This window comes from Brassica oleracea, chromosome C2 (genome assembly GCF_000695525.1).
Source record: "Brassica oleracea var. oleracea cultivar TO1000 chromosome C2, BOL, whole genome shotgun sequence".
In the NCBI taxonomy this organism is placed as follows: Eukaryota; Viridiplantae; Streptophyta; class Magnoliopsida; order Brassicales; family Brassicaceae; genus Brassica; species Brassica oleracea.
In genome coordinates this window covers 25,443,664-25,470,306 of record NC_027749.1, presented here as the reverse complement: position 1 = coordinate 25,470,306, position 26,643 = coordinate 25,443,664, and the positions used below count along the sequence as shown (strand labels likewise).

Below are 26,643 nucleotides of genomic sequence, written 5' to 3'. Positions count from 1 at the left end.
AGTTATCAAAAACGAGTATTAGCACTAGACAGATCACAAAATCAAACACACGTAATGAGAGTTTTCTCCAAAAATACACAAAGACTTTCTTTCACCTGTTCTTTCATTTCCACCCCTTGTACAGATTCTTAAACTCCAAATATTTTTCTTTGAATCTCTTAAAAATACGCAAGCGTTGATGACGCGACAATTAACAGAACCCCATCAGAATTCTCCATTGGCCACTTTTTGCATATATCTTTCTCTCTCCATTGAAGAACATAACGTCTTCATCCCTTTTATCTACTCAAGAATGCACATGCAAGAGCTCACATAAAAAAAACAATGGAAGGCGATTTCAGATAGGAATCGATGAGAAACACTGAATGAAAGACGATAGAAGAGAAGGGATGGTTCACTTTGCGCGGACAGCCCGCAAACCCGCAGACCCGGTATGGGTTCAATTTGCTCACCCGCAAACCGCATGGGTTGGACCCGCTCAACCCGCAATTTTGATGGACACTATTCCGGTGTCCAGACCCGTCCCGTGATGGGCCTATATGGGCTGGACCCGCGGGTCACGGGTTAGCTTGACATCTCTAGGTACAACTCATTACACATAATAACATAATAGTTGCAAATCCATTAGAAGGTAGTTTCACATATTTGCCACTACCAACCGTAGTTGCAATTGTAGTCACTAAATTAATGTTTTCTTGTAGTGCTAGTAACATAACGCATAAGTAACTCATAATACATATAATATAAAAAATTGAATAAATAACTACATCAACGAACATCATTGTTTGCGAGTCACAACATAAATAAGGTTTTGTCTAAAATCATTATAAGTTTTTGTTTTCAGTGATTTTCTTTCTGAACAAACAATTTGAATGGTTAAATACAATAATTGTACCAACAGGTTATTCAAACTAATAGAATTCCAACTCTGGATGTATTTTGATGGTATATGCATATAGCCCAGCTTCAAATATTTCTGCTATTTCTATTACTTTTTGTCTTTATCTCAATAGTGGGTAATTGACAAATATGTGACCTAGACGTGTCTTCGATTAAAACCAAGAGTGACACCAGTGATTGTCATAAAGTTCATGATTGAACATAAGTGGCTCTTTCTTTGAAATTGTATTTTTGAGGACTGAATAGTGTATTTTTAGATAGAGCTATTGATTGAGGAAGACTTCCTTACGCTGGTGAGACAATAAACAATGACTTCTCTCCCAATAAAGGCTGCAATCTTTCACTCTTCTTCTTTATCAAACAAAAGTATTATTACTTCTTCCAACTCATTTTCTTCTGTTCATATGGTATCTCTTCAATGTCGACACTACAAATGCATAATTACTATTTATCTGCTATTGTGGTCCAGCTTCATCTTCAACTATTTTGACACTGTAAATTGTATGTTTTCTTCTCTTACTCCTCATAAACTCAGTCATCATGAACATTGACCTTGGTTAAATTCCTCTGCTCCACTTGAACTCATATATGTACATTAGAGAGTGTTACTTCCGATCTCAGCCTCTTCCACCTACCCTCCATTGCTTCTCTTTTACTTGGAAGATTAGAAACCAAAAACCAGAGTGGTGGATTGTTCTCTTCTAACTCGATTGGTGTGTGCAGAAAGATGTCAACAACACTTAACACCCCACCTGGTGCAACCAGTTGATTGAGTCAAAGGTGGGTGTGTACTAACATTGTTGCATCTGGATCAATAGTCTTCCTGTAGTGTAAAGCATAAACCAATTCATATGTTGCACTCAATACATGATAGAGAGAAAAGATCGATAATCATATGATTATGCAGTCACTTTTAATAAACTTTGTTAAAGAAACTAAGGCCAAGAAAGTACCCCTTCTTCGAAGCTGGAGAGAGAGAGAGAGAGAGAGATTCTCATTGTTTGTGAGTCACAACATAAATAAGGTTTTGTCTAAATCATTACAAGTTTTTGTTTTGAGTGATTTTTTTTTCTAAACAAACAATTTGAATGGTTAAGTACAATAATTGTACCAACAAGTTATTCAAACTAATAGAATTCCAACTCTGGATGTATTTTGAATGGTAAATGCATAGCTCAGCTTCAAATTTTTATGCTATTACTATTCATTTAATTCTTAATTTTTGGTCTTTATCTCAATAATGGGTAATTGACAAATACATGACCTAGACGCGCTTTCGATTAAAACCAAGAGTGACACCAGTGATTGTCATAAAGTTCATGATTGGACATAAGTGCCTCTTTCTTTGAGATTGTATTTTTGAGGAGTGAGTAGTGTATGTGTATTGGATAGAGCTATTGATTGAGGAAGACTTCCTTAGGCTGGTGAGACAATAAACATTGACTTCTCTCCCAAGAAAGGATGCAATCTTTCACTCTCCTTCTTTATCAAACAAAAGTATTATTACTTCTTTCAACTCCTTTTCTTCTGCTCATATGGTATCTCTTCCATGTCGGCACAACAAATGCATAACTACTATGTATTTGCTATTGTGCTCCAGCTTCATCTTCAACTATCCTGACACTGCAAATTGTATGTTTCCTTCTCTTACTCCTCATAAACTCAGTCTTCATGAACATTAGCATTGGTTATATTCCTCTGCTCCACTTGAACTCATATTCTCGGATGATTCCCACATGATTGTTATGTACATTAGAGAGTGTTACTTCCGATTTCAGCCTCTTCCACCTACCTCCACTGCTTCTCTTAGTTGGAAGATTAGAAACCAAAAACCAGAGTGGTGGATGGTTCTCTTCTAACTCGATTGGTGTTTGCAGAAAGACGTCAACAACACTTAACACTCCACCTGGTGCAACCGGTTGATTGAGCCAAATGTGGGTGTCTACTAACATTGATGCATCTGGATCCATAGTCCTCCTGTAATGTAAAGCATAAACCAATTCATGTGTTGCACGCAATATGTGATAGAGAAGAAAGATTGATGATCATATGATTATGCAGTCACTTTCAGCAATAAACTTCGTTAAAGAAACTAAGGCCAAGAAAGTCCCCTTCTCTGAAGCTGGAGAGAGAGAGAGAGAGAGAGAGTACCTTTTCTCAAGAAGTTTCTCTGCGAAGAGACAGAGAGAGAGAGATGAAGCCGAGAGAGATGAAGCCTTCGATGATGATTTGATATTTTGTCACTTTTCTTAAGAAACCAAGGTAAAGAAAGTTTCTCTCTCTCAACGTGTCTCTGCGAAGAGAGATGAAGCCGTTAAGTAGTTTCTTGTTTTCTTTTTAAAGTTGGCTCTATATTCTTTTAATATCTATAAACATGTATATAATTTCTAAAATTATCTCTTTAAGTGTTAAACACATAGAAACATATTATCGGATCATCATTGTTTTATTTTTCTATTTGCCAAATGTTTCATGTAATATAATATTTTCATAAATTAAAAGCATTTTTATGATTTATTCTGGTCGTTACTCTGCAATCTACATCAGCATATAACTTAAATTTATTTTTAAGTTAAAGTAATGAGAAAATGTTTAACTGAGTTCTGAAATCAGATGTAAATATGCTCATGTAAATGATTTGATTTATATATCTATAATTGAAAGAGGTTGATATCATTGAAAGAGACGAAGGTTCACTGCTAAACCCAACTATCATGTTTAAATAATATTGACGTTTTTTTTTGTAACTTATATCTAATTTTGATTTTGCATCTCATATTTCTTAACGTATGTAGGATGTAGGTAGAGTCTGTATATATTGTAATTTTAATATTTTATTTTTATTTGTTTCCAACATTTAATTAATGCATTTATGTTATATATGTAGATAGATTTTTATATAGGAACTGGTATAGTTCCTATGAGAAGTGTCGTATATGTTTATGTTATTATATGTATATATATATAATAATAACTCTATGTTGATAAAAGTATAGTATGCCCTTCATCTTGAATTTTGAGATTGATTTTGAGATACGTATGAAATCATAAATGTTTTTTTTTTCTTTTTGAGAAAAATCATCAATGTTGATAGGGTACCATTTCCTATGTTAGAAACTTGTGTAATTAATTGGTGCTTCATTTTTTTTTTTTTTTGTGGGTTTAATGCATGTCCTGCTTTTCTCTTTATTTAAGCTCCATTCGGTGATAAGTTTTCAACATATTTGTAATTACTAAAAAGAAATGGAGCATTAGATATTTTAAAATTACATTAATCAAGATAAGAAATACGCAATGATAATACAAAAAAAATAATCTGAATGAGCTAACTGATAAGTAGTGCTGGACACCTTTTCTCAAGAAGTTTCTCTGCGAAGAGAGAGAGAGAGAGAGAGAGAGAGAGAGAGAGAGAGAGAGGAAGAGAGATGAAGCCGAGAGAGAAGAAGCCTTCGATGATGATTTGATATTTTGTCACTTTTCTTAAGAAACCAAGGTAAAGAAAGTTTCTCTCTCTCAACGTTTCTCTGCGAAGAGAGATGAAGCAGTTAAGTAGTTTTTTGTTTTCTTTTTAAAGTTGGCTCTATATTCTCTTAATATCTATAAACATGTATATAATTTCTAAAATTATCTCTTTAAGTATTAAACACAGAGAAACATATTATCGGATCATCATTGTTTTGTTTTTCTATTTGCCAAATGTTTCATGTATTATAATCTTTTCATAAATTAAAAGCATATTTATGATTTATTCTGGTCGTTACTCTGCAATCTACATCAGCAGATAACTTAAATTTATTTTTAAGTTAAAGTAATGAGAAAATGTTTAACTGAATTCTGAAATCAGATGTAAATATACTCATGTAAATGATTTGATTTATATATCTATAATAATTGAAAGAGGTTGATATCATTGAAAGAGACGAAGGTTCACTGCCAAACCCAACTATCATGTTTAAATAGTATTGACGCTTTTTTTTTGTAACTTATATCTAATTTTGATTTTGCATCTCATATTTCTTAACGTATGTAGGTTGTAGGTTGAGTGTGTATATATTGTAATTTTAATATTTTATTTTTATTTGTTTCCAACATTTAATTAATGCATTTATGTTATATATGTAGATAGATTTTTATATAGGAACTGGTATAGTTCCTATGAGAAGTGTTGTATATGTTTATGTTATTATATGTGTATATATATATATATATAATAATAACTCTATGTTGATAAAAATATAGTATGCCCTTCATCTTGAATTTTGAGATTGATTTTGAGATACATATGAAATCATAATTGTTTTTCTTTTCTTTTTGAGAAAAATCATCAATGTTGGTAGGGTACCATTTCCTATGTTAGAAACTCGTGTAATTAATTGGTGCTTCATTTTTTTTGTGGGTTCTATGCATGTCCTGTTTTTCTCTTTATTTAAGCTCCATTCGGTGATAAGTTTTCAACATATTAGTAATTACTAAAAAGAAATGCAGCATTAGATATTTTAAAATTACATTAATCAAGATAAGAAATACGCAATGATAATACAAAAAAAAATAATCTGAATGAGCTAACTGATAAGTAGTGCTGGGCACAAAATCTGAATTCGAAGAACCACACCGAATCCGAATATCCGATCCTCAAAATAATATTGAAACCAAACCACAACTGGTTAAATATCTGAACGAGCTATCTATAAAAACGAACCAAATCTGACACGAACTTTATTGGGTATCCCCAATATATCCGAATCAGATTTATGTATTTAACTATATTAATTAATTTTAGATTTAATATCCAAAAAATATTCAAATATATAGGATAACTTTTCCCAAAATACTTGAAAATATATATAAACAGTCCAAAGTAAATATTTAAAATAGCTACACAATACTCAAAACACCAAAATATTTGAAATGTCTATTGACTGTCTATCCAAATATTTAAACTAAACCAATTTTTATATTAAATTTCGGTATTCCGGCATATATTATTAAAGTTATATGTTATATATTAATTTTATGTTTAGATTTTAAACCCAAACATCCATTCCACCTACCCACTGCCAAGCAATTAAGGTTACAAGATGTCAAGATAGAGCTTGAATCAAATAGGTCTTCGAAATGAATGAAACTGAAATCTTTAACTTCAGAAACCGAAATCGAAATAAGTCTGAACTGAACCCAAACGCCCACCCCTTGATAATTCTTTGAACATCTAGTTACTCGTGAAATTAAAACTATGCCATTCTTTTGTCCTACAAATTCAAATACTAACTCTGCTAAAACTAAATGCACTAAAACATACGAATTCTTGCCTTCCAACTGGTGTATCGATGTTTGATCCATTTTTAATTCGACTTCTTGATTGATATACTGAACCTGAACTTAATGTAATTTAGTATAGTATAGTTTGTACTTTGTTTCAGGTTACTCGTTTTGATAAGCAAGAGCCACACCATCTAAGAGATGCATTGTCAGCACCTTGTGCGGATTAATTCATTTTTAATTTGTTTATGTCCGTAAAATTCATTTTTTATTAAAACATTATATTTGATTACTAGTTGATGTCCCGCACCTTGTGTGGATTAATTTATCTATATACCTAACACATTTTTAGTTCTAATGATTTTTTTATGAAAAATAATAATTAATTTTGATAGAAATTTTATATTATTATAGATCATAAAATTTCAATATTAATATTGGTAATCAATGTATTAAATTATGTTCTTTTGTTTCATAGTTTTATTTATGTGATGTAGATTTCGGATCAAAATATTTTCTATAGTAATAATTAAATTACGAAATTTGTATTTGAAATTAAACACATATATATTGTATTTGGACTGAAAAGAAATCATGTGACACTGAAAGGATTTTATAAAATCACAACTATAGAAAAATCAACAAAATAATGATAGTGTAGGAGTGTTCAATCCGGTAAAACTGAACCATTTAAAACCGAACCAAATCGAAATAGAAAAAACAATCTGGATTTTGTAGTATCGAATAAATTGAATGGATGTTATTTTTAAAAAATCGCAATATATAGATATGGTTCAGCATATTAAGCGATCAAACCGAATAAACAAAAAAACGATTAATTCAGATATATTAGTATATTTATATATAATTTTTTTAATAATATGTATTTGATCAATATTTATAATAAAAATCAGAGAAACTGACTATAATATTAGTCATTAAAATCATCAACTAAATATAAAATAAAAGTAATGATGATATTATCAGTAGATATTGTTAATATCAATTTATTAATTAAAATCTTAAATATCATGATAATTATATATTTAAATATTTTTAAATAATAATAAAATATATATAGATATATATAACAATGGAATATGTTGATGTTTATTAATTATCTTAATATCTTAATAATATATAAATATTAAAATAAAAATATTAATTAAACTAATGACTTATCCTAAAATCATGGAAAAGATGACAAGTAAACAAATTAACTAAAATTATGGAAAACATGACAAGTAAACAAATTCACTTCTCAAATCTATACTTAATCTATACTTAACAGTATAGATATGATTGCAAGAAACATTTCACTTTTCTTTCAGTTTTTACTTTTTAATATCTTCAGTTCAACCATATATAGATTCGATTAAAAGGCACACACACAGAGTAGTCGCTATAAGATGGAGTGGCTTCTTTTGTTATATATATTAATTGTCCCTCTTCTACTCGTGTCAAGCAGAGCAATAAAAGTGTGAATAAAAATGCATAACTAAAGAAATTGTAGACACAATTGATGAATATTTACACTTCTGCTCTACCCTATTGCTTAAGCTGCTGTATACAAACAGAATGAAGTGACTGTTCCTTTTTATAAGGTCACAGGGGGAGCTCTTTTTTCTCACTACCCTGAATCTAAAATGAGCCTTTTTTTTTTCTCTCCTCTCAAATCTCACACTCACCATAAGGCACAGTTTGGTTGATTGGCTTATCAGATGAATCTGGCTTGTCTTCTTGCAGACCATCAACAGGAACATAAAAGTATCCCTTTGGGAGCCGCCGGTTCTTGAAAGAAGCTTCATCCGATGTCATCACAAGCTCCTTCGCAAATGTTTCTACATGCTGCTATTATCAGTTATCAAGACAAAACATGTATAAGATGTCATGAATGAGTAGAAAGAGGTCATAAACTTACAATGCATGCATTAGGACAAAAATATTCTTCTCACCTTCTTGGTCTCTGATTCTTCATCTCCTTCCTCTGAAACACTTGGCGAGACTATACAATGTTTGCGTGGAACGGTTTTCACAGAAAATAATTGGCTTTCGGTTGGATTACGAGTAAACCGACCCCTGGAAGTAGCACTATCGTCTGTTTTCTGATCAGTGTCTATTAAAACGAGACCTTTGCCTCGCCGCTGCTTAACAGAGGCTGTGCTGTCGATGGTGATATCATCTGACCTCTGTATTGCTTCACTGCCAGATATATTACTATCTGGATAACCTTTAATTGACGTTGTAGCAGAGTCCGATGAAACTTCAGGAGGAGAAAATGGATTACGTGCAGCGTGATCCCTTCTGGCAGCAAGTATCTCATGCGAGAAAACAGCCAGCTCTCGCTGCAAATATACACCAGTAAGACGTCAAGTGCCCATTTATTTATTTTTGTTTCAATGAGAGAAAGATCCAAGGTTTAGGTATTAAAACTTACTTTTAACTTCTCCCTCTTGACTATACGCTCACACAGAAGGCGTAACCTCTCAAGTTCAACCTGGAAGAGAAATAGCAAAATTTCCAAGAATTAAAAATAATTTGTAAGTGGAAAAGCCATTTTTTTCCTTTGCTAAGAACTAATACCCTATAATGTTTGAGACTTTTCTGTTCCACTGCCTCATGTTTCTGAGATTTAGCCTGCCAACAGTCGAGACATATAAGTAACCTTGTGAAGAAAGTGGGACATTATGAAAATAAGTAAAGAGATGACGAATAAGACCTTTGCCTTCTGCTCCAAGCTGTGTTTCTCACAGTAAGCCTTATGCGGAAGTTTTCCACCACCAGTCATATGAAAGCGAGCACTTCTGGCACAGGTGGGGTGAAATGTCGTCTGGCAGTTACCATAACTACACTGTAAAATGACATAAGCTTTTGATCAATCTTTATCCCTATACTTACGTAAGGAAGGGTCAGTACTCAGTACCTTAATGCATGCACCATATATCCGTTGGCATACACAACAAGTGTTGGTGTTCTTAGCCAGAGATTCCTAACAAAGCATCATCTATTAAGCTTTAGCATTCTTAAACATGATAATGATTCTGTATTATAGTAATATAAACCCACCATTCCCTGCACAGGATTTACTTGACCCCTTCTGAAGGTTGATTCAAGAGACCACTGCAAGAAATTAAATACAAAATTATTTGCAATGTTCATTACTTGAAATAGTAATTCAGATACTGATGCACAAGGAAACTTCACCTCAGCACAAAATGCATGAACCCACTGGCCATCTGTGGCTTTCCTAAATGCCCCAGTTGTGCCTCCACATAAAGCACACTCTGTAGTAGAATACGGTTTTTCCCAAAAATTGAAAGAACCAGTAGATTCCGCACATAGTTCACAGTACCAAGGACCAGTAGATTCTTTAGCACATTTGTAGCAATCCATGTGAACAGCAACCTGTAATTGGAGGCTGATCAGATATCATACCGTGCATTAAAGATGTCTAAGAAAACACAATTCTTTCATTAGTTAAACATAAGAAAAAAAATCAGGAAATGTCGTATCACCTTGCAACTAGAGCACACCACAATCAGGTTCCATATAGTTTCAGAGCGTCTGCAGATGTCACAACTTCGTGGATTTTCTAATGAAAATTCTCGTGTACGCTGACCAGAACGCTTCTCAGATGGTGGACCGGAAACCGGCACCTTTAAAAGTGTTTCCTTTGTCTGTGGCACTAGGTGGGCGCCGCCACGTCTATTCGTACTCATCTGTCCAATTTATAACCAGCAAGAAGATAAAGCCACAGATGTTGAGCAGTAACATACATTTTATGGCACAGAATAACATACATACATCCAGTAAAAACGCAAAATAAAGCAACAACCTCTTGTTGAGCAGGTTCTTCTGACGTATCTTTCCTGAGCGATGTATTCCGAGAAGATGTTGCTGCTGCTTGAGTAGCAGCTGCTAGAACAGCCTGGGCTTCTTTGTGTCTTTTCTCTTTCCTACCTTGCTTTCTTGCTTCCCTGACATCATGGAAATATTTGTTGACCAGCACATCATCCCATCTTCGTCCATGCTGTTCATCAATCTCCAGGGGCAGCTTTTTGGTAACTGCGTAGGCTAGATCGTCTGAGAAAAGGGATTAACTTCAGAATAATATAACATAAATTACTATACAGTGAATAAAACAATGGGCTAAAAAATCACCCGATAGTTGTTTTCTTGAAACTCCGGTGCCAAGTAACTGAAGTTGATAATATAGAAGTTCTCCTTCCACTTCATCTTTAGGATACATATCCAGTATGCCAAATTTCCTAGCTTTAGCTAACCGACAAAATGGGTCTCCGCAGTCTGCACTCTGACTTTGGGAATTACAACAGGTAGTATGATCGCCAGCGTCCTGCAGATGCTTGGTTCCTTCTTCAGAGCCTGCCAATGTTATAATGTTACCAAAAGTCCTAAAATCTGGGCATAAATCATAGAGTCTCTACCATCAGGTTCGGTTGTCATCCTATCCACATAAGAATTCGTGCTGCTTTTCACGGTCTTTCCCTTGCCCATCTCTGACAATTCTTTGTGAATATAAGGATGAGGACTGAAACCAGGATATGCTTCATGATCACTGAATCATCATAGATAAAAAAAAAGGGATTTAATAGGTAGAATATTTGTAAAGCCAGGAGAAGAACAGAGGCTGTAACCCAAATGTTTTTAGAGCTTACAGGAGATCCAAGATCATAGGACTTGGATCGTTCAAAATTAAACGGTTTTGAGAACTATTTGGCCCCACGGAAAAGGCATTCTCCACCATTAGTCCAGACGAGCTGGGATTTGATTTTTCTCCGAGATCATCTATGCAACAAATTAAAATAAGATAAGAAGCAGCGAACTGTGATTATCCATTAAACCATGAAGAGGTATCTTCAATAGAAACAATTCCACGCAACTATGTATAACATGGGATATGCACGAAGATATAATGAAAAGATAGAAGAACATACCAGAAAGATGAACTGTATTTTTCCCACGAAACTCCTGATCAAGCACTACTGGTTTCTGTATATACGAAACAAGGCACAACGTCCAGAATCTCATCAGGAGATACTTGCGCATAAAAAAGAATACCGAAGCAGCTACGTTTCAACTTTGGTAACATAACTAACCAGTCTTTGATAATTAATAAGTAGCAACTATTTGTGTATGCTAACCATGTGAGATTACCTGTTCTTCTGGAGAATGATCAGATGGCAAATTCCCACTGATTTCTTTTTTCAAAACTGGCTTATTAGCTTTAGCTTCATCAACCACAAAACCAATACCAGTACAAATTTCAGCAGAGGCTCGCTCCAAAGAAAAGACACCAGGGTCTACAATGTCAGAATCTAACATCACAATGCCTTCAGTACAGTTAGCTGCCCGACGCTCAGATTTAGTAGTGTTCGTACTTTTAATATTTCCGCATTTGTCCCTAGTACCCATGTGTGCATGCTGGCTAAGCCATTTAACTATCTTGCCTAGTAAATCAGGTAACAAGTCTCCGTCCTGTAACGCAAAACTTTGAAATCAATATACAGAAAGCCACAATGAGAACACAGACGTTTTAAGAAGGTATATGAGAAGTATTACGCGGTTACCATAAGTTTGGCATTCAAAGCATCAGGATTGACCCCAATCTCTTCGGCCACATCCTTCACATCTACTTTGCCCAGGTTGATCAACTGAAAAAAAGTTTAATCAATGAGCAAGAGAGTCAACAGGTACAGATAATCTAAGTTAATAGCTATACACACCTTTTTCAGAATCAATACAAAACTAAGAGACTCGGATCGAGTTTTTTTTTCATTATCGGTGCTCCTCTCAGTCATCCCTGATTCAACAATGTCTGTTGCAGACCTGTCAAATTCTGAACGCGGTGATTCCAGTTCTTGCAACTCACTGTTTCTCGAAATATCAGAACCTGTACCTTGTGTTCCTACTTCAACTCCCGTCTCATCATTACTTAGGCGATCTCCTATAGATTCTGTTCGAAGATGACATACAGGAGGATCAGCTGCATTAATATTTCCGCCGTTTATAGGCCTTCCACTATCTTGAATATCTGAATGCTTCGAGCAGAAAGCTCGCAGTTCAACCTAAAAATTTATTATATTGTTAAAGAAAAAACAGCACTAATGTCTATGATTCCGTTCTGTAAGTGATGAAACTTACAGTGTCACACCCATGTTTTCCCCAGATTTCTAGCCTATTCCCTGCCTCCCTTGCACATATAGGATGGAAAGATGCTCGGCATGTTGCTGTGAACAAGAAATTATAATAAAGCATTAATAAGTCATCTAATACTCACCAAAGAAAAGTGTGAAAAGTAGGATGCAACCATAGAAATTTGCTATTCACTTTAGTTAGGTCCAAGCAGTGGGAAATTTCACTTTCACAGCAACCAAGCATAACAAGATATTAATATAAGAACAAAAAATCTAGATGTAAAAAAATTGCTTCATCCGAGATGCAATCATCACAAGGTAGCCTGGAATAAAAATTATAACACTCCACTGCTGGGAACAATCAACAAATCAAATTCACCACTTAAGATGATCTAGAGAATACACAGTAAAGGCAGATAAAATCCAATTTCAGGTGAAATGCAGGCTTTTTCTACCAGTAGTCCTATTTCTTTGTCGTATTCGAATGTTTAGCACAATTGTTAAGTTGTTCCAAGGAAGCAGCAGCTTAAGCAAAAGACCCAGACTATAGAACAGAGCATGTCATAAAGAATCTCAAATGTTACCCATGCTCAGAAGTAGACCGGATGCACAGAAAGAAACAATACATACCATAACAACATCGAGTGCAAGCACCAGATTTCACCTTGCACAAGTTACACAACAACTTCCTGCGAGTTTCTTTTATCCCAGGCAAATTCAAGATAGGTTCCATTTTATTCAAGTCTTCTATATACACCTCAGGCATCCACAGAGAACAATACAGATGAGCAAACTCCGGTGGCCCACCATTCTCAGTTTTCGAGAGAACAGGTTTCAGAACGCCACCCTTTTTCGGACAAAGCGAGCACGGTCTTTCACTATTACCACGACCATTCTCCAGCTCACACCAGGAGCACAACCATGTCTTATCCGTATCCTCAACCACACCATAGCATTTTTTATGAACTGTGGCTTTGCAGGAAGTGCAAACAATCAACTGGTGATGGTATCCCTTGGCCTCACCAGTGCAGCAAAAATCACATAACAATGCATTCTCTCTGCAAGGAGCGGCAACCACTAATTTCTCCAAACCTGCATCACTACCAAGACGTCTCCGCTTTTTGGAGGGCCTTTCTGATGTCAACAAAATCCTATTTCTACAGCCTACAATCCATTCTAAACCACCAGAAGAGATCTCATCGCCCACATTATCAACAGTCATTGGCTGATGACCAACAACTTCGTTTACCCCTTCACTAAGAATGTCTTGAGTTTCTTCTCCACAAACAGCATCCTCGTTTCTAGCAGTCGCATCAGTTTCCCTCTGTTGAATACTAGCGGATGGAACTAAAAAGCAGTTTCTAGAAGATAAAGAACGTAGAGAAGCTAAATCTGACAAAGTTTCTAAATCAGGAGCCTCTAAGCGCCTAAAGTAGTCATCATGTTCAACCCATATACTCCCAGCTCTCAACTTCTCCCCTTGCCTAGAAGACTTCTTCTTCTGCTTCGTCTCAGTCCCATGGTGAGACTTCTTATGCCGCTTCTTGTCATCCTTTTGGTTCAACAAATTAGCTAACACAACTGGCAGAGTATTCACACTTAACCCCAGAGCTAAACCATCTTCAGGAACATCGTAAGGAGACCTCTCCGAGAGATGTTTGCTAGCCTGAGCTAACAAATCGACTCCCTTGTTATCATTCTTCTTCTCTTCAGCACCACAACCTCCGTCCACTCCCATACACATCATCTTCTCCGGCCACTGGCATTGGTCAACGTTCATAACCGACACAAACCACCACCGTAGACTCCCGCGCCGCCCATGAAACGGAACACTTAACCGTAGCCCTAGATAATCCGCCGTCAATTTCCTCCTCCCAGATAACGGGAGAAACAAAACCCTAATTTTCGCGAAGCCCAAACATAGCCCTAGCTTAGCTCCCGCCGTGCCAATTTCAGATTCGAAACGATTGAAGAAGATGAACAAAAAGCGTTGCTAAGATTAGGGTTTCTTCGAATTTCTAGGGTTCATGTTCTTTCGGATCCTTCCCCACAGATTCGGTTCTTTTTTTTTAATTTCTTTTTTGTCAGAGATATTTTCGCGTCATTTGCAGGCAAACAGAGGAACGGTTTTTTCAGGCTTTTTACTCAGAGAGTATGATAGGCAGGTGTGAGGCGTAGGGTATCACTCGTGCACCTCATCTGTTTCGACACGTGGTGGGTTTTGACTCGTTGGATGACTCACCAGATACGTACACGTTCATTCTTTCACAGAAGCGTACGGATATGCTTTTTCCGTCTTTACCTCCCCTTTTAATTAAGTACTATTTAATCCCTCTTTTGGTAGTTAATGAAGATATTGGTCAGACCTTTTTCCAGAAGTTCATTCATATCCAAATATGATTTTCTTTTAGATTCTCTTTGAACTTTCTGGTGCTTTCGTAGTGTTTGATTTGACTGACGGTACCACTGTTTTTGATTCCTGTTGGATCTGCTCTGTCTTAGAAGTCAGAACAGAATCAAATCGAAAAAGAACTTTGATTTTGATTGGTTCAGAAGGATGAAGGTATATATAAATTGCATGTGATGTGGTACATATCTATGCATTGATATGGAAATGAATCTTAGAGCCCATTAATTAAACTAGAATCTGTTATGTTCAGAATGCTTTGGTTTTCATTTGATTAGCCAAAAAATTAGATGGCTGAAAAAAATTTGGGTGGTTGAATTAAATCATATATATAATTAGGTATTGCAGTTATTTGTAATGTTTTTTTTTTTTTGTTTATTCAGTTATTTTATTTATAATGTTGTTTTTTAGTTCACTAGTTTATTCAGTTATTCAGTTATTTATAATGTTGTTTAAACATTTTTATGAGATGTTGATTACTACTGTACTGTATAATGATCTCCAATATTATGGTAATAGTCTGGTTTTAATTGGCAAAACTCTCTCAGAAACTGACAACTAGTGAAACTATATGCTTGTGCATTGTACTAGTTGTCATTGTTCATTTATTTCAATGCTGCAAGCCTCAAATTCATGCTCCAAAACCTTGATTATACTAGAAATATCTACTATCAAATGTCATTAAGTACTAATGCATGCTTCCTAAAATGTTACCTTTAAATACATCCCGCATTCGACTAACACGACCATCTTCACACACAAATATTAAAAGGATCATCATATACATTTTTCCTAATCTCCTACACTACACACACCAGAAAAAAAACATCAATGGATTCCAAACCGACCGGTTTAGTTGCTGTTATCTCGATGCTCTTATTGTTCATCCAAATCATTTGCCCAGATGGTAATGAGTATATATAAATCGTACCAAACTATATTCCCAATTATACTACATACTTTAACAAAGAAAAACGTTGGCTTCAGATAATTAAATTCGTCTTTCTTGTTGTTATTTAATTTGGTTTTCTTTGGTTATATAATCCTGTTTAAGTCATCCGCCTATTTTCTTTGGTGTCTTTATTTCAATTTGGTCCTTTTCAAAAACCGGTCTGGTTAATGTCTGATAAACCGAAACTTAATCTAACTCCCGCCTTTTTCTAGGCGTTGCAGGGGACATCACCGGAGTTTGTTACGGCCGCTACGGCAACAACCTCCCATCTCCGGCAGATACAATAGCTTTATACAAGAGAAACAACATCGACGCGATTCGTATGTACGAGCCCTTCGCCGATATGCTCGAAGCTCTTCGCGGCTCAGGTCTCTCCGTCGCATTCGGTCCACGAAACGAAGCGATCCAATCCCTAGCCCAAGACCCCGCCGCCGCAGCTAACTTCGTCGCCACATGGATCCTCCCTTACAAAAACGACGTGGCAATCAAATGGATCACGATCGGGAACGAAGTCTTCCCAGGAGACATCGCTCCGTTCGTCGCCGCCGCGATCAGAAACGTCAACACAGCGTTGACAAACTACGGCGTCTCAGGAATCGCTGTCACGACGGTTGTAGCGATGGGCGCTTTGGAGAACTCTTATCCTCCTTCCGCTGCGAGTTTCCTCCCGGATCTGACCGAGATCATGACGGAGATCTCATCGATCCTCTCCCAGACGAACTCGCCTCTCATGGCGAATATATACCCGTACTTCGCGTACGCGTCAGATCCGAAGGATATCTCTCTCGATTACGCGGTTTTCAAATCAAACACTCCTGTAGTGATCGACGGAGATTTGAAGTACAGCAACATGTTTGTGGCGATGGTTGATGGATTCAACGCGGCGTTGGAGAAGATCAATGCTGGGAATGTGGTGGTGACGGTGGCCGAATCTGGGTGGCCTACGGAAGGTAATCCACCGTACACGAGTGTTGATAACGCGAGGGCGTATAACTTGGGGCTCTTGACATGTGGAGGAGCTACCCGGATGCGGACGCCTCGTCGACCGGAGACTGCGGTGGATGTGTTTTTGTTTGAGATGTTTAGAGAGAATCAGAAGCAAGGTCCGGTGGAGCAGAGCTTCGGGATGTTTTCACCTGATATGACTCCAGTCTACACTCTCTTTTGTCCCGCTTGATTTTAAAAAACTAGCATGTTGATAATAATTTATAGTTACTACTTAGTAGTATTTGTTTAAGCACTTTGGTTTAGAACATTTATTTGTGCATTTGCTTCTTGTAACTACATTTTCTTTTGGTGATTTATGAAAATAAAATGGTCAGGGTAAGATTACCGAAAAGAATGCAAATTAATCAAAAGATTCAAAACTTAGTAACTACAAATGAAAAGACATACCAATATTATCATTTAAAAAATATATATATATATATATATATATATAAAATATATTATTTATATAAATTCGTTTAATCGAGAAATCAGTTTCGGTTACAAACCCGCTTTGAACATTTTCTGAAAAGAAAAGTAACAGAATATAAAAACCTGAAATCTAAAACCATATTTTGCAAATATCTCATTAATTTAACTATGTTTTCTGAAAACATTTTCTGTTGTGCAGAATGCAAAAAGGTTTATCATTTGATAGCATCTTCATATCATTTGATAGCTATAAGATTTACCAACGCATATTTTCTATGTTACTTCATTACATAATTCATCAAAAACCAAAATAAAAACACACACTATTACACTAACATATGCAGGGGTGTATTCAATCAATAATTTGAACTGATTTGGAGTGATTTGGATTTTAATGAGTTTTAAATGATTTAAAGTGAATTAGAGAATTTTCCATGATTTTAAACCATGTAAATGTGATTTTTTATTATTTTTAACTAAGAAATTCCATCAAAACACCATAAAATTACTAGATAACTTCTAAAATACATATAGTAAAATAATAATTCCAATAACACTAGATTCTGAAAAAGTTTTAAAATTCATGAATAAGAATGCATTTTGATTTTTTTTTTAAATTCACGAATAATAATGGATCTTGAAAAGGTTTTTAAAATTCATATAATGGATTTTGATTTATTTATTTTTAAATCATGAATAATAGTGATTACTTCAAAATTTTGAATATTGAATTGTTGAGGTTATGTGGGTTCAAATGTTGGCCTCCAAAAAGGAACAGAAATGGCGTAAGGCCCACATATCAAAACAGTTGCATTAAAACCGACGGCGTTCAGGAATATAACCGCAAGTTTAAAAACAAAAAGAGAGTCTCTGGCTTTGTTTACCTCGCGCCTTCTCCCCATCCAATAAACCTATTACATCATTGAATTTCGCCATTTTCGCTTCAGATAAGATTCGGTTTAGCCAGGTCTACGATCTATCTTAGATTCTCGTTTAGGATTCCGTTTTAGCGAAAGATCTCGAATCATTGTTTGTTCCTTGTCGAATATTGAACTGTATGATTCGTCTCCATCTTAACACGTGGATCGAAAATCTGCGTTTAGCATTGATGATTTGCTTGTTCTTGCGTGAATTGTTGATTCGAATTGCTCAATATCTTTGGATCTAGTTGTGGCTTTGATTTGTGATTACCATTTTCGGATTAACACTCACTCGATTGCATACAAGTTGTGTAGACATCTTGTAGCTTATCTGCTTATGCATGACTTCCTGATTAGGATTTTCAGATCCAGATCCGTGGTCTATAGCTGTTAGTAAGCATTGAACATTTTTTCAATTCTATGGTCAACTCGTCGCTTAGAGCGTTATTAGTGGTGGTTCGTTGATTTTGCTTGTTGGTTACCATTTCACATGGATGTTACTGTTTCATTAGCTTTCACAACTTAAGTAGAGTTGTGTACAATGGTCTCTTGTGTTTGAATAGGTTTTGAATGGGGAAAATCAAGAAAGTGAATCCTAGGGCTCACATTATGTTACGAACAATGTTGTAAACTCGGGCCTTTTAATGAAAAGTACTTTATTTCATAAAAGACAAAAGGAATTACAACGGTTTCCTGAGAAAGTTTTTGGAGGAGTTCTCTCACCTCTCCTACTACGTGATCGACAAAACACTCGATATCTCATACTACAAACGTACTACTAGTTATAAAGAAAAAGTGTCTAGGATCTGCATACGTCACCAACCTCCCACATGCTGATGTCGCGTGATCTGGACCGATGGTTTATTCTCCTAAAGGACGGTCATCAGGTAACCATCTTACACCGACACGTCCTGCTTAAGATGGGCCTTCACTCATGATGGACCTTCCCCTTCCTGCGGTAGTGATACAGAACTGGTGGGTGCGTAGACTCGTATGTAACACATTACTCCACCATACCCATCACCACCGTCTTCTTGCAAGAAACAATGGTCTGGCACAAAATGCCCGGTATGTTTGGAGTCTCCACACAACGCTGTTCTTCTCCTCTGTTCCTCCTACCACAAAGGATGCCGTCCTTACATGTGCCCAACAAGCACCCGTTTCGCCAACTGCCTTGACCAATACAGGAAATCACACGGCAGTGAACAACTAGCTCTGTTGTGTCCGCTATGCAGAGGTCAAGTGAAAGGCTGGACCGTTGTGGAAGAAGCACGGGCGCATTTCAACTCCAAGAGAAGGACTTTTATGCAGGAAAACTGTTTCTTCATGGGAAACTTCAAGAAGCTCAAGAAACACATGACGGAAAAACACCCACATGCTTGCCCTAGAGCTATTGATCCAGCTCTCGAGACCAAATGGAAGAGGCTTGAGAGGGAAAGAGACAGGAGAGACGTGATCAGCACGATGATGTCGTCGACCCCAGGTGCTGTTGTGTTGGGAGATTATGTCATCGAGCCGCGTAGGGGAGGTGTTTATGATGGAGAAGATGAAGAAGATTACAGCTCAGATGATTCTTTGAGCAACAATGGCGTATTGGATCTTGATTCATGGCAAGGACAAAACCGTCATATTAGGTTTATTGATATGGAGTCGAGCGACTTTGCATCATCTTCACGGTCCCCTGCTCCTCCAAGCCGTTCAGGTTTTCTCGTCCATAGGAACCAGAGAGGTGGCAATAGAGGTCGGTAACTTTTAACTTAACCAAACCAAATTCTCTCTAGCATGACTTCAAAATTGCAGGAGCAGTATAAAAAGGCTAACATGATTAGCCACACAGGGAATTGAATAAACTTGCAGTCGTCTCTTTTTAAAATTTAGTTTGAAGTAAATATGTATTTTCTGTAATTGTATTCTTGTTTCTGCATTGTTGTACTCTTAACAAGGCTCTTATGCCTTTTCCCAGTTTCTTTTGATTTCATGTTTTTATGTATTGATTTGATTTTCATCTTCCTCAAGTTCTGGAAGAACAATAAAAAGGCTATGTGTAAAGAAAAATAGATGTAATGTAATCATTCCTCACTGCTAACTTCGGACAACAGTCTGTTTCCTGAAATTGTCTTTATGAGTCTCTTCTACTTCGTATGCAGCCGCGTGATAACCCTCCGACCACATGTTTAAGCTTTTTCTTCATTCAGAAAACAAGATTAATTAAGAATAATTTCAAATAAAACGAGTTGCATATACTAAAATATAATTCGAAAGACAGAAGTAGTACCCAAAGATCTGAACTGTAAGCTCTGCTCTTTGCTTCTCCCTCTTCTTCATCTGGAACAAACTGGCGGTATCTCCACGTCCTGTTTTTCCGTCTAAATGGCCGGAGAAACGGTAACCGGAACTTACTCATCATTTTTCTTATCCACCTTTGTTTCTTCTTCTGCCATTTTAATAATCACAACAAGGTAAAATTACTTAACATCCGAATTAGCTTAAAACTATAGTTTACTTATTTACTGAAAAAAGTAGTAAGAAATAAGGTTTTAGCTGTAAGAACCAAGAGGATTAAGTGGTACATAAATCAGATTATACATTCCAGATGCAACCGCTTACTTCCTCTTTAATCTTTGCGTAAAGTATAAACATAAGTCAGTAAACAGAAGCTTACTTTCATAACCCATGGCCCATATCTCCTCCTTATAGTAAAGGCCCATTGTGTCAATTGAGTAACAAAGAAATGAAAATCAGTAAAATGTTACCTTCGCGTTCGGCCGGTCGGGTACGTTTTCACACTCTACGCCGTCGTGTTTCGAATCTCCGGCTTGACTTTCAGACCTCAGCTGACGAATATAAGCTAAAAGATTCGCTCTCCGATCATATCCCTTCGTCCTTCCGATCCCACGCTTCCACATCCCATCATTTCTCGGTCTCGCTCGAAACGATCGGACGGTCGTCGTTTGACGATCAACATAAACGGTGATGATCACACCGAACATGATCCTGGGATTATCATCTCCCTTTTGCATTGTTTCAGAAGTTGGCTTCTTCAACTTGAAACGGGGTTTTGCTGTTTATTAGGGGGAAGCACAAATCAGGCAACAGACAAATCTCTTTCTTAATCAGAATGACACGCGTCAGCATCTCGTTCGGCTTTTCATGATAGTCTAACCACTCCACAGTCAACGATCTAAAATGCTGACTAATTTATTAATGAAACTTAAGTGGTGACCACTAACATGGGTTTAATGGGCTTATAGAAACAAATCGTATTGCATTATATTGGGCCTTAGTTAGATAATCTTTCCCCAAACCAATCATTATCGTGATCACTAATCACCGGGGAAAGGGATAGACAAATAAATACCTGAATCGAACCAAACCAAACTGACTCATCCGATCCAAACCAAACCAAAATATATATCTAAACCATTTGTCTCAAATTTTTATCTACTCAAATGGTTTGGTTCGGTTTAAAACCGAATCGAAAAAAATGAAGTATATTTAATTAGATAATATGAGTATGCTAATAATATAAAATTTTAATATATTTATACATTTTACTTCTATATGAATAAAACAAACACAACTAAAATAAAATAAATAAATATGAATTTCATACATTAACATTAAAACCAAAAAATTACCTATAAATATAGTAGGTTTGAAGATAATAAGATAAAACTATTGGACTACTTCTTCTAGGTTTTTATTAAGATGTTTTTCTTTGTATTTAAATACGAAGAAAATAATGTTTTCATGTCAAATGATAATTTGTTTGTGTTTTATCAATTATATTTTGGTAACTGAACTAGAACAAAACTAAAACATCAACTCGATCGAACTGAACAAATTAAACACAAACAAAACCAAATTAAACCGAACTAAAACTAAACCGAACCGAACTAATTTGGGTTGACTTTGATTAAAAAAAAAATTTAGACTCAAATAAACCGAACTGGATCCATAATTAAACCAAAATGCCCATCCCTACTAATCATTGCCTAATGAATAATTTTGCAATTTGTTTGATTTACTATAGCTTAGATATAGTTACTATACAAATAACGAGGCTAAAATGTTTATTTTAATTGCTGACAAGAATCTCACAGTTATCCACTATTAAGAGAAAAATATAAAAATTCGGATTACCAACAACTATGTTCCAAAACTGTATGATTATTATAAGAACTGCATCTTTATTACGCTGATGTCGCGTGATCTGGACCGATGGTTTATTCTCCTAAAGGACGGTCATCAGGTAACCATCTTACACCGACACGTCCTGCTTAAGATGGGCCTTCACTCCTGATGGGCCTTCCCCTTCATGCGTTAGTGATACAGAACTGGTGGGTGCGTAGACTCGTATGTAACACATTACTCCACCATACCCATCACCACCGTCTTCTTGCAAGAAACAATGGTCTGGCACAAAATGCCCGGTATGTTTGGAGTCTCCACACAACGCTGTTCTTCTCCTCTGTTCCTCCTACCACAAAGGATGCCGTCCTTACATGTGCCCAACAAGCACCCGTTTCGCCAACTGCCTTGACCAATACAGGAAATCACACGGCAGTGAACAACTAGCTCTGTTGTGTCCGCTATGCAGAGGTCAAGTGAAAGGCTGGACCGTTGTGGAAGAAGCACGGGCGCATTTCAACTCCAAGAGAAGGACTTTTATGCAGGAAAACTGTTTCTTCATGGGAAACTTCAAGAAGCTCAAGAAACACATGACGGAAAAACACCCACATGCTTGCCCTAGAGCTATTGATCCAGCTCTCGAGACCAAATGGAAGAGGCTTGAGAGGGAAAGAGACAGGAGAGACGTGATCAGCACGATGATGTCGTCGACCCCAGGTGCTGTTGTGTTGGGAGATTATGTCATCGAGCCGCGTAGGGGAGGTGTTTATGATGGAGAAGATGAAGAAGATTACAGCTCAGATGATTCTTTGAGCAACAATGGCGTATTGGATCTTGATTCATGGCAAGGACAAAACCGTCATATTAGGTTTATTGATATGGAGTCGAGCGACTTTGCATCATCTTCACGGTCCCCTGCTCCTCCAAGCCGTTCAGGTTTTCTCGTCCATAGGAACCAGAGAGGTGGCAATAGAGGTCGGTAACTTTTAACTTAACCAAACCAAATTCTCTCTAGCATGACTTCAAAATTGCAGGAGCAGTATAAAAAGGCTAACATGATTAGCCACACAGGGAATTGAATAAACTTGCAGTCGTCTCTTTTTAAAATTTAGTTTGAAGTAAATATGTATTTTCTGTAATTGTATTCTTGTTTCTGCATTGTTGTACTCTTAACAAGGCTCTTATGCCTTTTCCCAGTTTCTTTTGATTTCATGTTTTTATGTATTGATTTGATTTTCATCTTCCTCAAGTTCTGGAAGAACAATAAAAAGGCTATGTGTAAAGAAAAATAGATGTAATGTAATCATTCCTCACTGCTAACTTCGGACAACAGTCTGTTTCCTGAAATTGTCTTTATGAGTCTCTTCTACTTCGTATGCAGCCGCGTGATAACCCTCCGACCACATGTTTAAGCTTTTTCTTCATTCAGAAAACAAGATTAATTAAGAATAATTTCAAATAAAACGAGTTGCATATACTAAAATATAATTCGAAAGACAGAAGTAGTACCCAAAGATCTGAACTGTAAGCTCTGCTCTTTGCTTCTCCCTCTTCTTCATCTGGAACAAACTGGCGGTATCTCCACGTCCTGTTTTTCCGTCTAAATGGCCGGAGAAACGGTAACCGGAACTTACTCATCATTTTTCTTATCCACCTTTGTTTCTTCTTCTGCCATTTTAATAATCACAACAAGGTAAAATTACTTAACATCCGAATTAGCTTAAAACTATAGTTTACTTATTTACTGAAAAAAGTAGTAAGAAATAAGGTTTTAGCTGTAAGAACCAAGAGGATTAAGTGGTACATAAATCAGATTATACATTCCAGATGCAACCGCTTACTTCCTCTTTAATCTTTGCGTAAAGTATAAACATAAGTCAGTAAACAGAAGCTTACTTTCATAACCCATGGCCCATATCTCCTCCTTATAGTAAAGGCCCATTGTGTCAATTGAGTAACAAAGAAATGAAAATCAGTAAAATGTTACCTTCGCGTTCGGCCGGTCGGGTACGTTTTCACACTCTACGCCGTCGTGTTTCGAATCTCCGGCTTGACTTTCAGACCTCAGCTGACGAATATAAGCTAAAAGATTCGCTCTCCGATCATATCCCTTCGTCCTTCCGATCCCACGCTTCCACATCCCATCATTTCTCGGTCTCGCTCGAAACGATCGGACGGTCGTCGTTTGACGATCAACATAAACGGTGATGATCACACCGAACATGATCCTGGGATTATCATCTCCCTTTTGCATTGTTTCAGAAGTTGGCTTCTTCAACTTGAAACGGGGTTTTGCTGTTTATTAGGGGGAAGCACAAATCAGGCAACAGACAAATCTCTTTCTTAATCAGAATGACACGCGTCAGCATCTCGTTCGGCTTTTCATGATAGTCTAACCACTCCACAGTCAACGATCTAAAATGCTGACTAATTTATTAATGAAACTTAAGTGGTGACCACTAACATGGGTTTAATGGGCTTATAGAAACAAATCGTATTGCATTATATTGGGCCTTAGTTAGATAATCTTTCCCCAAACCAATCATTATCGTGATCACTAATCACCGGGGAAAGGGATAGACAAATAAATACCTGAATCGAACCAAACCAAACTGACTCATCCGATCCAAACCAAACCAAAATATATATCTAAACCATTTGTCTCAAATTTTTATCTACTCAAATGGTTTGGTTCGGTTTAAAACCGAATCGAAAAAAATGAAGTATATTTAATTAGATAATATGAGTATGCTAATAATATAAAATTTTAATATATTTATACATTTTACTTCTATATGAATAAAACAAACACAACTAAAATAAAATAAATAAATATGAATTTCATACATTAACATTAAAACCAAAAAATTACCTATAAATATAGTAGGTTTGAAGATAATAAGATAAAACTATTGGACTACTTCTTCTAGGTTTTTATTAAGATGTTTTTCTTTGTATTTAAATACGAAGAAAATAATGTTTTCATGTCAAATGATAATTTGTTTGTGTTTTATCAATTATATTTTGGTAACTGAACTAGAACAAAACTAAAACATCAACTCGATCGAACTGAACAAATTAAACACAAACAAAACCAAATTAAACCGAACTAAAACTAAACCGAACCGAACTAATTTGGGTTGACTTTGATTAAAAAAAAAATTTAGACTCAAATAAACCGAACTGGATCCATAATTAAACCAAAATGCCCATCCCTACTAATCATTGCCTAATGAATAATTTTGCAATTTGTTTGATTTACTATAGCTTAGATATAGTTACTATACAAATAACGAGGCTAAAATGTTTATTTTAATTGCTGACAAGAATCTCACAGTTATCCACTATTAAGAGAAAAATATAAAAATTCGGATTACCAACAACTATGTTCCAAAACTGTATGATTATTATAAGAACTGCATCTTTATGGTTAAGCAAATAAGCCAAAAAATGTAATCCTTTGGACCAGTGCGTTATGATATGCTTCTAAAAACCATCAGGAGTTAATTCCAATTCTATTACTTAAAGTTTTCAACTTGATAGTGCTTTAGTTGATTATTTTAATTTTAAATAAATGATAATAATTAGTGTGGCATATTTCCACTTCACAGTCTTCAGTCTTCAGTCTTCACAATAATAAGATTCTAAACTGCAATTAAAGAAGACAAAAACAGACAGAAAAGGGTATATCCAGGGGAGGCCATATGCGTTAATATGACCCTTGCCATTGCGAAATGTGATGTTATGTAGCTAAATTTTCTCAGATCTGCCCTGATTTTCATGCAGAAGTTTTATTATTTTTTACAATATTTTAATAGTATTATCATTTTTTCTCGTGATGCATCTAGCTAGTGCTTAACCTTTAACCAAAACTATAGATGTATTATGTATATAACCACTAGGATCGGTGCGGACGGGAAGTTATTATAAAAATTATTTTACATGAATTTATATTAACTTATGAAACATTTAAAATTATTATGTATTGAAAATAATATTATAAACAAAAAATAATGGAAATAATTCTGAGATCATATTGTTATTGTTAATAAATATTTTTGATTTGAATTAAAATGACAACAACTTTCATTATTCTCTATCGTTAAATAATACAATATTAACAAAAATAATTAAGAAAATGTAATAATAGAAATATTCTTATTATTTCTATTTCAATTTGACATAGTAAAAATATAAAGTTTATACAAATAATACTACATTTATTTTAAGAAGCTTCAAATTTTTAAAAAACATTAACATAACTTTTTTTTTAAAGAAACTACAGTCCAGTAAGTAAAGAGCCTTTGTATTGTTGTCAGTTTGTCACCATATAAATCCGGCTAATCTGTAATAAAACACACAAATCATTATACAGAAAAGATAATGAAAATCAAATTCACGCTCCCTAGAAGTTAACTGAGTGTATCTGCCAACCATCTTCTATGCTGTTAAGATACTTTCTGAATAAGTCACTGAGAAGCCATATCTGCGAGAAGGTGA

The 26,643-nt window shown here is 35.7% G+C and overlaps 6 protein-coding genes across 13 annotated transcripts; 3 read left to right on the top strand and 3 right to left on the bottom strand.

Annotated features, from left to right (window-relative positions):
- Positions 1 to 7,632: 7,632 nt before the first annotated feature.
- LOC106327124 lies at positions 7,633 to 14,417 on the bottom strand. Of its 8 annotated transcripts, none has more exons than XM_013765182.1 (20): positions 12,945 to 14,417; positions 12,322 to 12,407; positions 12,077 to 12,245; positions 11,904 to 12,016; positions 11,748 to 11,831; positions 11,335 to 11,655; positions 11,115 to 11,169; positions 10,836 to 10,965; positions 10,605 to 10,735; positions 10,321 to 10,542; positions 9,995 to 10,242; positions 9,675 to 9,878; positions 9,364 to 9,564; positions 9,226 to 9,279; positions 9,083 to 9,148; positions 8,879 to 9,010; positions 8,743 to 8,796; positions 8,597 to 8,656; positions 8,115 to 8,504; positions 7,633 to 8,010 (listed from the first exon to the last, which is right to left on the bottom strand). In XM_013765182.1, the coding sequence occupies exons 1-20, from the start codon at positions 14,092 to 14,094 to the stop codon at positions 7,831 to 7,833; spliced, it is 4,050 nt and encodes a 1,349-aa protein (XP_013620636.1). In that variant the 5' UTR covers positions 14,095 to 14,417; the 3' UTR covers positions 7,633 to 7,830. The 8 variants fall into 8 exon arrangements, 7 of the variants coding, with proteins under 7 accessions (XP_013620636.1, XP_013620637.1, XP_013620634.1 ...); XM_013765183.1 differs by having other exon boundaries at positions 11,904 to 11,995; XM_013765180.1 differs by having other exon boundaries at positions 11,904 to 12,245.
- Positions 14,418 to 15,591: 1,174 nt separating this feature from the next.
- LOC106323838 (putative glucan endo-1,3-beta-glucosidase GVI) lies at positions 15,592 to 16,850 on the top strand. Its single transcript, XM_013761897.1, has 2 exons — positions 15,592 to 15,628; positions 15,886 to 16,850. The coding sequence occupies exons 1-2, from the start codon at positions 15,592 to 15,594 to the stop codon at positions 16,848 to 16,850; spliced, it is 1,002 nt and encodes a 333-aa protein (XP_013617351.1).
- Positions 16,851 to 19,017: 2,167 nt separating this feature from the next.
- Positions 19,018 to 19,890, top strand: LOC106325408 (the record flags this gene model as incomplete). The annotated part of the gene is made up of 1 exon (XM_013763463.1): positions 19,018 to 19,890. A coding segment is annotated over one exon (744 nt), but the record flags the coding sequence as incomplete, so codon positions are not given.
- A 149-nt stretch (positions 19,891 to 20,039) lies between these two features.
- On the bottom strand, positions 20,040 to 21,070 carry LOC106325407. The gene is made up of 3 exons (XM_013763462.1): positions 20,766 to 21,070; positions 20,288 to 20,446; positions 20,040 to 20,197 (listed from the first exon to the last, which is right to left on the bottom strand). The coding sequence occupies exons 1-3, from the start codon at positions 21,030 to 21,032 to the stop codon at positions 20,132 to 20,134; spliced, it is 492 nt and encodes a 163-aa protein (XP_013618916.1). The 5' UTR covers positions 21,033 to 21,070; the 3' UTR covers positions 20,040 to 20,131.
- Positions 21,071 to 22,213: 1,143 nt separating this feature from the next.
- LOC106323836 lies at positions 22,214 to 23,255 on the top strand. The gene is made up of 2 exons (XM_013761896.1): positions 22,214 to 22,264; positions 22,383 to 23,255. Exons 1-2 carry the CDS (start codon positions 22,214 to 22,216, stop codon positions 23,124 to 23,126), a joined length of 795 nt encoding a protein of 264 aa, XP_013617350.1. The 3' UTR covers positions 23,127 to 23,255.
- A 149-nt stretch (positions 23,256 to 23,404) lies between these two features.
- LOC106325568 lies at positions 23,405 to 24,435 on the bottom strand. The gene is made up of 3 exons (XM_013763612.1): positions 24,131 to 24,435; positions 23,653 to 23,811; positions 23,405 to 23,562 (listed from the first exon to the last, which is right to left on the bottom strand). Exons 1-3 carry the CDS (start codon positions 24,395 to 24,397, stop codon positions 23,497 to 23,499), a joined length of 492 nt encoding a protein of 163 aa, XP_013619066.1. The 5' UTR covers positions 24,398 to 24,435; the 3' UTR covers positions 23,405 to 23,496.
- Positions 24,436 to 26,643: the final 2,208 nt, after the last annotated feature.